The 12,049-nt window shown below is 46.7% G+C and overlaps 1 protein-coding gene across 1 annotated transcript in view; it reads left to right on the plus strand.

The window, feature by feature from the left end:
* The window catches only part of CNTNAP2 (contactin associated protein 2), a 1,390,705-nt gene that overhangs the window by 668,351 nt on the left and 710,305 nt on the right, over window positions 1-12,049 (plus strand). The window contains exon 5 of the mRNA XM_075271239.1: window positions 3,428-3,631. Coding sequence (XP_075127340.1) covers window positions 3,428-3,631 — 204 coding nt within the window. The remainder of the gene's footprint in view (window positions 1-3,427; window positions 3,632-12,049) is intronic.

Genomic DNA, 12,049 nt, shown 5'->3' on the forward strand with positions numbered 1-12,049 from the left:
TGCCAGTTAAAATTCCTGTATCTTTTTGTGTATACCATACAGACCTTTGGATTTTCTTGGGGTCACTGGTCCAGGTGAAAATACTATATTTTCATCCCATATAGCCTGGCCCCTATTCACCTGCTTTAACCCATAGATTAAAAGTTAAATTTTGTAAAGTTTCACATATTTTTAGAAAGAAATTAAGCTATGAGAGCAGTAAACATTACTTAGTTACCTAAGTACAGTATGGCCATGCTTCAAAAGCAAATCTAATAAATTACCCGTGACAAGGTTTAGGAAAAGCTGCTGCCATTGCAGTTAGACGATACAGTATCTCTGCTAATCTTTTGGAATATATAGAAAAGCGTGTGTCAGCACTTTTATGGTATTTAATGGACTAAAGAGAAGACTAAGGTTCTCATTTTATCAATTCTACAACGGTATCAGCTTCCTTCATACATCTTTTTGTAGAGCTGAAACGCACTCTTAAAGCTTTTCAGCCTAAGTAAAAAAAAAAAGTCCACATGCTAGTCTGCATGCTATTTTATTTGTTAAAGTAGCAGGTCACCCACCAGTTGTGCTATTGTTATTCCGCTACATTTGGGGACTGGAAATTATAACCATACTAATTTAGAGACTTTTCAGAACAATGTTTAGTCATCCATTCATCAAGCCTGCTGACATAGACATTTCCATGTTCTCTCATCTCTCTGACTGTGCACAGTATGGTAAAAGCATAGTTATACCTCTGCGCCTTTCAGCCTATTTGAATTGGATCTCAAAAGTAAGGAACTTCTAAGACTAAATTGTTTAGTTTATGGAAGAAATAAAAAAAAAGGAAAAAGCTCAAATGGAAAAAAATACTGAACTCTTCTAACACCTACGGATCAAGAGCAGAAACTCTGCTGGTCCAATAGTCTTTGTTTATGAGTTGCCAACATGTGATTTCTGCTTCGATACATTATAGGTATGGTGAATGATGACCCCAGCGGTATAACACATGACTTCTGAAGCAACCCAATGGCTGCAGGAGTGACATGTAAAATGCTTGGAAACAAAGATTAGGAGGATATAACTAGACTTGTGTTAGGAAAAATAAGCAGCTTTTCTAAAAAAAAAAAAAATAATATTGTTTTTGTGATAAATTAACACTAACTTTTTTAGTTGTGTCAATGTGTGATCACCTAGTGAGTGCGGATGAACTGCAGCCTCATGTAGGTTGTGATATTGTGCCGAAATGCATTCACAAAGAAGTGGAATGCAGAACCAAACTGAAGATCCATTAAGTGTGGACACATAATGTAGTTTAGTAGCCCATCATTGAGATTTTTTTTTTTTTAAGTGGTTTTATACCAAAGTCTTGAATGTTAAAGGGTTTGTCACACGAATGTAACCGCATTTCAATTTGTAGGCAAATACAATGTGAACATTTTGTAAATATAAATAATTATACATTTTGTAGCAAATTAAACACTTTCTCTAACTATCTTAGTGGTGACAAACTTGTCTTGACAGGTTGAAATGAATATGATCATTAATGCTGAAACTTTCTATGAGCTGACACTTGTAAGAAACTCAACCACAATTTGAGACCAATACTGTTGCCAAGTTTTCTTTCCATAGAGGAAAACAGAAACAGGCAGGGACAGTGCATGAGCAAGAACATAACCTGATCACAATAAGAAAATCATGACTGACTTTTTGACAAGTGCCAAACCATAGAAAGTTCCTGCATGCATGGTCATAGTCTTTGGCAATCTGTCAAAGCAAAAGACTGTCACGTCTAAAATGATTATGGGGATGACGTCTATCCTTAGGGAGAGACCACCTTCTCAGGTGTGTGGAGACTTATACAGCCATAGTTGCTCCACTGCAAGGGAAAATGGGAAGACTATGCAAATCTGTCTCCCAAGATGTAATTGTTTACAAGATGTATTGTTTACATCTTGGGAGACAGATTTGCATATTCTTCCCACGTCTAAAATGGTTAATTAAAAACTTTATTTGTATTAACAAAAATATTTACCTTTTAATTCTTTACACATTTAATTATGGTATATTTGTGGAGAAAACCTATTTAAATTATTTATGTTCTAGTTTCCCATCCTATGTTAAGTGTAAGGGCAGGTTCACACCTGCGCCTGATCTCCGCTTTTCAGGCTTCCGTCTTCTGCCCGAGAAACTGGACAGGAGATGGAAAAAAGTTTTCAAACCCATTCACTTGAATGGGTTTGCAAAGTGTCTTCCCGTGAGCGTCTTCTGCCTCTCCACGGTGAAACTTTTTTTTTTAACCGGACACAAAGTCGGACATGCAGGACTTTGTGTACAGTTAAAAAAAAAACAGTTTCGCCATAGAGGCCAGAAGACGCTCACGGGCGAACACTGACTGCCGGGTTTCCATCTCCTGTCCAGTTTCTCGGGCAGAAAATAGAATCCCACAAAGCGGAGACCAGGCGCAGGTGAGAACCTGCCCTAACCCAGAGGAGATGCCATGCTTCTAGGGGTACAGTACTTACTCTGTGCTTAGACTCTTTCTGAAATATAGTATGTGCAGAAGATTATATGATCATATGGGGTACCTTGATGTAATTTATTTTAGTAGATTGTTTATGTCAACAATGTCCGATCTTATTCATTTGCTCTTTAGTGGGATTGATGTTTTCTAATTCCTAGTTATAAAATAGTGAATAAACAATATATATTAATTCGCACTTAGGCCCAGATTTACTAATAATACAAAGTGAAAGTTCACCAGTGACTAATGATGGATGATAAATCTGGTGTTTCTTTACACTGTCTAGTCTCAGGCCTGGTTCACAACTACGTTCGTTATTCTGTTCGGGGAGTCTGCTTGGGGACCCCCAAATGCAAATCTATACACATTAAAAAGTGGTTAGCTAAGAAAACACACGGACCCCATAAATTATAATGAGGTCCATGTGTTTATTGCACGTTGTCCACACGAATCATGCAGAGAGAAAAGAAATGCAAGCACAACTTGTCTCTCCGTGCGGAAACCACACAGACCCCATTATGGGGTCTGTGTGGTTTCTTAGCTCACCGCTTTTTAATGTGTATAGGTTTCCATTTGTGTGGTCCCCAAGTAGACACCCCGAATGGAATACCAGGAACTGAACCAGGCCTGAGTTTATACCACCATCTAGGCTTTTAGACAGAATTTTTCAACACTATTTTGGCACATCTTTGACACATAATGGCATATTTAAGCAACTCCCCCTTTTTCTGAGAATCAACACCGACATGTTTAGAATGTCAAAATTTTTTAGCCCAAACTTGATGTACCAAGACGTGTCAAAGATATGCCGCACTGTGCTAAAAGATGCTCCACCTTGTACTAAAGATATTCCATGTTTACACCAGTGACTACAATAGCAAATCTAATTCTCATTCATTGTTTTCTAACTATTCCTTCTTTTTTTTATAGGGGCTGATGTCATCAATTTTGATGGTAACACTGTTCTATCCTATCAGTTCAAAGACAGGAAGATGGCAACTGAAAAAGATGTCATCTCACTAAAATTCAAAAGCTCTGCAAGTGAAGGAGTTCTCTTTCATGGTGAAGGACAACAAGGAGACTATATCACCCTGGAGCTGAAAAAATCAAAGCTGGTTTTACAATTAAACCTAGGTAATCATTTTCTGCAAGTGTTTATTTTTTATTATACCTGTTGTTATTATTAGAGATGAGCGAACACTAAAATGTTCGAGGTTCGAAATTCGATTCGAACAGCCGCTCAATGTTCGTGTGTTCGAACGGGTTTCGAACCCCATTATAGTCTATGGGGAACAGATACTCGTTAAGGGGGAAACCCAAATCCGTGTCTGGAGGGTCACCAAGTCCACTATGACACCCCAGGAAATGATGCCAACACCTCTGGAATGACACTGGGACAGCAGGGGAAGCATGTCTGGGGGCATCTAACACACCAAAGACCCTCTATTACCCCAACATCACAGCCTAACAACTACACACTTTACACACTCAATACCACCTCTCTGACAGTAGGAAAACACCTTGAAACATGTGTATTTGGCACTTGCAGTGAGGAGAGCTTGTCACCAGCAGTGAATTTGGCCCTTGTAGTAAGTTGAGGTTGGCACCAACATTTGTTTTGAAAATCAGGGTGGATTGAGCCTCTAACCAGCAGAGTTTGGGCAAATTCATGGTGGAGGGAGCCTCTAAACACCCCAGTTTGGGCAAATTCATGGTGGAGGGAGCCTCTAAAAACCCCAGTTTGGACCAATTCATGGTGGAGGGAGCCTCTAACCAGCCCAGTTTGGGCAAATTCATGGTGGAGGGAGCCTCTAACCAGCCCAGTTTGGACCAATTAATGGTGGAGGGAGCCTCTAACCAGCCCAGTTTGGACCAATTAATGGTGGAGGGAGCCTCTAACCAGCCCAGTTTGGACCAATTAATGGTGGAGGGAGCCTCTAACCACCCCAGTTTGGACCAATTAATGGTGGAGGGAGCCTCTAACCACCCCAGTTTGGACCAATTCATGGTGGAGGGAGCCTCTAAACAGCCAAGTTTGGACCAATTCATGGTGGAGGGAGCCTCTAAAAAACCCAGTTTGGACCAATTCATGGTGGAGGGAGCCTCTAAACAGCCCAGTTTGGGCAAATTCATGGTGGAGGGAGCCTCTAAAAAACCCAGTTTGGACCAATTCATGGTGGAGGGAGCCTCTAACCAGCCCAGTTTGGACCAATTAATGGTGGAGGGAGCCTCTAAACAGCCAAGTTTGGACCAATTCATGGTGGAGGGAGCCTCTAAAAACCCCAGTTTGGACCAATTCATGGTGGAGGGAGCCTCTAACCAGCCCAGTTTGGACCAATTAATGGTGGAGGGAGCCTCTAACCAGCCCAGTTTGGACCAATTAATGGTGGAGGGAGCCTCTAACCACCCCAGTTTGGACCAATTCATGGTGGAGGGAGCCTCTAAACAGCCAAGTTTGGACCAATTCATGGTGAAGGGAGCCTCTAAAAACCCGTTTGGACCAATTCATGGTGGAGGGAGCCTCTAACCAGCCCAGTTTGGGCAAATTCATGGTGGAGGGAGCCTCTAAACAGCCCAGTTTGGGCAAATTCATGGTGGAGGGAGCCTCTAACCAGCCCAGTTTGGACCAATTAATGGTGGAGGGAGCCTCTAACCAGCCCAGTTTGGACCAATTAATGGTGGAGGGAGCCTCTAACCACCCCAGTTTGGACCAATTCATGGTGGAGGGAGCCTCTAAACAGCCAAGTTTGGACCAATTCATGGTGGAGGGAGCCTCTAAAAACCCCAGTTTGGACCAATTCATGGTGGAGGGAGCCTCTAACCAGCCCAGTTTGGACCAATTAATGGTGGAGGGAGCCTCTAAACAGCCAAGTTTTGGGAAATTCATGGTGGAGGGAGCCTCTAACCAGCCCAGTTTGGACCAATTCATGGTGGAGGGAGCCTCTAAACAGCCCAGTTTGGGCAAATTCATGGTGGAGGGAGCCTCTAAAAAACCCAGTTTGGACCAATTCATGGTGGAGGGAGCCTCTAACCAGCCCAGTTTGGACCAATTAATGGTGGAGGGAGCCTCTAACCAGCCCAGTTTGGACCAATTAATGGTGGAGGGAGCCTCTAACCACCCCAGTTTGGACCAATTCATGGTGGAGGGAGCCTCTAAACAGCCAAGTTTGGACCAATTCATGGTGGAGGGAGCCTCTAAAAACCCCAGTTTGGACCAATTCATGGTGGAGGGAGCCTCTAACCAGCCCAGTTTGGGCAAATTCATGGTGGAGGGAGCCTCTAAACAGCCCAGTTTGGGCAAATTCATGGTGGAGGGAGCCTCTAAAAAACCCAGTTTGGACCAATTCATGGTGGAGGGAGCCTCTAAACAGCCAAGTTTGGACCAATTAATGGTGAAGGGAGCCTCTAAAAACCGGTTTGGACCAATTCATGGTGGAGGGAGCCTCTAACCAGCCCAGTTTGGGCAAATTCATGGTGGAGGGAGCCTCTAAACAGCCCAGTTTGGGCAAATTCATGGTGGAGGGAGCCTCTAACCAGCCCAGTTTGGACCAATTAATGGTGGAGGGAGCCTCTAACCACCCCAGTTTGGACCAATTCATGGTGGAGGGAGCCTCTAAACAGCCAAGTTTGGACCAATTCATGGTGGAGGGAGCCTCTAAAAACCCCAGTTTGGACCAATTCATGGTGGAGGGAGCCTCTAACCAGCCCAGTTTGGACCAATTCATGGTGGAGGGAGCCTCTAAACAGCCCAGTTTGGGCAAATTCATGGTGGAGGGAGCCTCTAAAAAACCCAGTTTGGACCAATTCATGGTGGAGGGAGCCTCTAACCACCCCAGTTTGGACCAATTCATGGTGGAGGGAGCCTCTAACCAGCCCAGTTTGGACCAATTCATGGTGGAGGGAGCCTCTAAAAAACCCAGTTTGGACCAATTCATGGTGGAGGGAGCCTCTAAACAGCCCAGTTTGGGCAAATTCATGGTGGAGGGAGCCTCTAACCAGCCCAGTTTGGACCAATTAATGGTGGAGGGAGCCTCTAACCAGCCCAGTTTGGACCAATTAATGGTGGAGGGAGCCTCTAACCACCCCAGTTTGGACCAATTCATGGTGGAGGGAGCCTCTAACCAGCCCAGTTTGGACCAATTCATGGTGGAGGGAGCCTCTAAAAAACCCAGTTTGGACCAATTCATGGTGGAGGGAGCCTCTAAACAGCCCAGTTTGGGCAAATTCATGGTGGAGGGAGCCTCTAAACAGCCCAGTTTGGGCAAATTCATGGTGGAGGGAGCCTCTAACCAGCCCAGTTTGGACCAATTAATGGTGGAGGGAGCCTCTAACCAGCCCAGTTTGGACCAATTCATGGTGGAGGGAGCCTCTAAACAGCCCAGTTTGGGCAAATTCATGGTGGAAGGAGCCTCTAACCAGCAGAGTTGTGGGAAAGCAGGGTGGAGGGAGCCTCTAACCAGCAGAGTTGGTGGAAATCAGGGTGGAGGGAGCCTCTAACCAGCAGAGTTGGGGGAAATCATGTTGGAGGGAGCCTAGTATTAGCAGAATTGTGCAACGCTTATGGTGGATGAGTATGAGGATGCGGAGGAATTGGAGAGGTTGAGTACAGACATGGAGTTTCATGTTGGGGTGCTTTACACAGGTGGGCACAAAAATGAAGGCTCTATCCAGTGGTGGTTCATTTTTATCAAAGTGAGCCGGTCGGCACTCTCAGCTGACAGACGGGTGCGCTTGTCAGTGATGATGCCACCGGCTGCACTGAACACCCTCTCAGATAGGACGCTGGCGGCAGGACAGGACAGCACCTCCAAGGCATATAGGGCAAGTTCAAGCCACAGGTCCAACTTCGACACCCAATACGTGTAGGGCGCAGAGGGGTCGGAGAGGACAGGGCTGTGGTCGGAAAGGTATTCCCGCAACATGCGCCTATACTTCTCACGCCTGGTGACACTAGGACCCTCCGTGGCGGCACTTTGGCGAGGGGGTGCCATCAAGGTGTCCCAGACCTTAGACAGTGTGCCCCTCGTTTGTGTGGACCGGTGAGAACTTGGTTGCCTACTGGAGGAACTGCCCTCCCTGCCGCCAACGTCACATGCTGGAAACATCTCCATCATATTCTGCACCAATTGCCTGTGGCAAGCATTGATGCGATTGGCCCTCCCCTCTACCGGAATAAAAGACGAGATGTTGTTTTTATACCGGGGGTCAAGGATAGCAAAGATCCAGTACTGGTTGTCCTCCATGATTTTGACAATACGCTTGTCGGTTGTAAAGCACCCCAACATGAACTCAGCCATGTCTGCCACAGTGTTAGTTGGCATGACTCCTCTGGCCCCACCGGAAAGTTCAATCTCCATTTCCTCCTCATCCTCCATGTCTACCCATCCGCGCTGCAACAATGGGACGATTCGAAGTTGCCCGGAAGCCTCCTGTATCACCATCACATCATCGGACAACTCTTCTTCCTCCTCCTCCTCCTCCTCCTCCTCCATTAAACGCAGTGAAGCGGACAGATGTGTGGACCTACTCTCCAGCTGTGACGGATCGGATGCTATCCCTGACTCCTCTGTGTGATCTGAGTTATCCCTGATGTCAATCAGGGATTCTCTCAGAACACACAAGAGCGGGATTGTAAGGCTCACCATCGCATCCTCAGAGCTCACCCTCCTTGTGGACTCCTCAAAGACCCGTAGGATGTCACAAAGGTCTCTCATCCATGGCCACTCATGGATGTGAAACTGAGGCAGCTGACTTTGTGGCACCCTAGGGTTTTGTAGCTGGTATTCCATCAAAGGTCTCTGCTGCTCAACCACTCTATTCAACATCTGAAACGTTGAGTTCCAGCGTGTGGGGACGTCGCACAAAAGCCGGTGTTGTGGCACATGCAGGCGTTGCTGGAGAGATTTTAAGCTAGCAGCGGCTACTGTCGACTTGCGAAAGTGGGCGCACATGCGCCGCACTTTCACCAGTAGCTCTGGAACATTGGGGTAGCTCTTTAGGAAACGTTGCACCACTAGGTTGAAGACGTGGGCCAGGCATGGAACATGTTGGAGTCCGGCAAGCTCCAGAGCTGCTACCAGGTTCCGGCCGTTATCACAAACGACCATGCCTGGGCCCAGGTGCAGCGGCTCAAACCATATTGCCGTCTCATCGAGGAGGGCATCCCTCACCTCGGAGGCAGTGTGCTGTCTGTCCCCCAAGCTGATCAGCTTCAGCACAGCCTGCTGACGTCTACCAACGCCAGTGCTGCAACGTTTCCAACTCGTAGCTGGGGTCAATCTAACAGCGGAGGAGGAGGCGGTGGCGGAGGAGGAGGCGGTGGCGGAGGAGGAGGCGGTAGAGGAGGAGGAGGAGGGGGGTGTTCTTCTCGTGTCCCTGCCAGGAATGTTAGGCGGGGAGACGAGGTACACCGGGCCAGTTTGGGAAGCAGTCCCAGCCTCAACTACATTCACCCAGTGTGCCGTCAGTGAAATGTAGCGTCCCTGTCCGCATGCACTTGTCCACGCGTCGGTGGTCAAGTGGACCTTTGTGCAAAGCGCGGAACTAAGGGCCCGCCTGATGTTGAGTGACACGTGCTGGTGCAAGGCGGGGACGGCACACCGGGAGAAGTAGTGACGGCTAGGGACGGCATAGCGAGGTGCCGCAGTTGCCATCAGGTCCAGGAAGGCGGGAGTTTCAACAAGCCGGAACGCCAACATCTCCTGGGCCAGCAGTTTAGCGATGTTGGCGTTCAAGGCTTGCGCGTGTGGGTGGTTAGCAGTGTATTTCTGCCGCCGCTCCAATGTCTGAGAGATGGTGGGTTGTTGTAAAGAAACGCCTGATGGTGCCTTTGATGGTGCAGGAGAAGGAGATAAGACAGGACCAGGGGAGGATGAGGTAGAAGTCAACAAAGTGGCGGAGGCAGATGAAGTGGTGTCCTGGCTCGTCCTCTGGAGTGCATCGCCAGCACAGTCAGCAGTGGCAGTGGCAGAGGCAGAGGCAGTGGCAGAGGCAGTGGCAGTGGCGTGAACGGCAGGCGGCCTTTGTCCTGCCGTTGCTGCCTGCCACTGATTCCAGTGCTTGGATTCCAAATGACGGCGCATTGAAGTGGTGGACAGGTTGCTCTTCTCAGAGCCCCTAATCAATTTCGAGAGGCAAATTGTGCAGACAACACTATATCTGTCCTCGGCGCATTCCTTGAAAAAACTCCACACCTTCGAGAAACGTGCCCTCGAGGTGGGAGTTTTTCGGGGCTGGGTACGAACTGGAACATCTTGGGAGATTCCGGGTGTGGCCTGGCTTCGCCTAAGCTGCTGACCTCTGCCTCTGCCTCTAGCTACCCTTTTTGGTGCTGCACCTGCCTCAACAGCCACACTACTTTCCCCGCTTGACATCCCCCCTGTCCAGGTCGGGTCAGTGTCCTCATCATCCACCACTTCCTCTTCCAACTCCTGTCTCATCTCCTCCTCCCGCACAATGCGCCGGTCAACTGGATGCCCTGACGGCAACTGCGTCACATCATCGTCGATGAGGGTGGGTTGCTGGTCATCCACCACCAAATCGAACGGAGATGGAGGAGACTCTAGTGTTTGAGCATCTGGACACAGATGCTCCTCTGTTAGGTTCGTGGAATCGTGACGTGGAGAGGCAGGTTGAGGGAGAATGAAAGGAGCGGAGAACAGCTCTGGGGAGCAGGGACAGTTTGGGTTATTGTTCTGTAAAGCTTCGGAATTTTGGGAGGAAGGAAGACAAGACTGTTGGGTAATAGGAGGAGAGGAGGCAGAGTCTGACTGGCTGCTGGACAATGTGCTGTAAGCGTTCTCTGACAGCCATTGCAAGACCTGTTCCTGGTTCTCGGGCCTACTAAGGTTTGTACCCTGCAGTTTAGTTAATGTGGCAAGCAACCCTGGCACTGTGGAGTGGCGCAATGCTTGCTGCCCCACAGGAGTAGGCACGGGACGCCCTGTGGCTTCACTGCTACCTTGCTCCCCAGAACCATTCCCCCGACCTCGCCCACGGCCTCGTCCACGTCCCTTTCCGGGAGCCTTGCGCATTTTGAATTCCTAGTTAGAAATTGGCACTGTATACCAGTAGTAAAAATTGTGGGTGCACGTAACCCCAATATATTCTTTGAATTCCCAGTCAGACACTGGCACTATATGGCAGTAGCAAGAAATGAGGGTATTTGTATTCCCAATATACTCTTTGAATTCCCAGTCAGACAATGGCACTGTATACCAGTAGTAAAAATTGTGGGTGCACGTAACCCCAATATATTCTTTGAATTACCAGTCAGAAACTGGCACTATATGGCAGTAGCAAGAAATGAGGGTATTTATAACCCCAATATATTCTTTGAATTCCCAGTCAGACAATGGCACTGTATACCAGTAGTAAAAATTGTGGGTGCACGTAACCCCAATATATTCTTTGAATTCCCAGTCAGAAACTGGCACTATATGGCAGTAGCAAGAAATGAGGGTATTTGTATTCCCAATATATTCTTTGAATTCCCAGTCAGACAATGGCACTGTATACCAGTAGTAAAAATTGTGGGTGCACGTAACCCCAATATATTCTTTGAATTACCAGTCAGAAACTGGCACTATATGGCAGTAGCAAGAAATGAGGGTATTTATAACCCCAATATATTCTTTGAATTCCCAGTCAGACAATGGCACTGTATACCAGTAGTAAAAATTGTGGGTGCACGTAACCCCAATATATTCTTTGAATTACCAGTCAGAAACTGGCACTATATGGCAGTAGCAAGAAATGAGGGTATTTATAACCCCAATATATTCTTTGAATTCCCAGTCAGACAATGGCACTGTATACCAGTAGTAAAAATTGTGGGTGCACGTAACCCCAATATATTCTTTGAATTACCAGTCAGAAACTGGCACTATATGGCAGTAGCAAGAAATGAGGGTATTTATAACCCCAATATATTCTTTGAATTCCCAGTCAGACAATGGCACTGTATACCAGTAGTAAAAATTGTGGGTGCACGTAACCCCAATATATTCTTTGAATTACCAGTCAGAAACTGGCACTATATGGCAGTAGCAAGAAATGAGGGTATTTATAACCCCAATATATTCTTTGAATTCCCAGTCAGACAATGGCACTATATACCAGTAGTAAAAATTGTGGGTGCACGTAACCCCAATATATTCTTTGAATTCCCAGTCAGAAACTGGCACTATATGGCAGTAGCAAGAAATGAGGGTATTTGTATTCCCAATATACTCTTTGAATTCCCAGTCAGACAATGGCACTGTATACCAGTAGTAAAAATTGTGGGTGCACGTAACCCCAATATATTCTTTGAATTACCAGTCAGAAACTGGCACTATATGGCAGTAGCAAGAAATGAGGGTATTTATAACCCCAATATATTCTTTGAATTCCCAGTCAGACAATGGCACTGTATACCAGTAGTAAAAATTGTGGGTGCACGTAACCCCAATATATTCTTTGAATTCCCAGTCAGAAACTGGCACTATATGGCAGTAGCAAGAAATGAGGGTATTTGTATTCCCAATATACTCTTTGAATTCCCAGTCAGAC

This window comes from Leptodactylus fuscus, chromosome 4 (genome assembly GCF_031893055.1).
Source record: "Leptodactylus fuscus isolate aLepFus1 chromosome 4, aLepFus1.hap2, whole genome shotgun sequence".
In the NCBI taxonomy this organism is placed as follows: Eukaryota; Metazoa; Chordata; class Amphibia; order Anura; family Leptodactylidae; genus Leptodactylus; species Leptodactylus fuscus.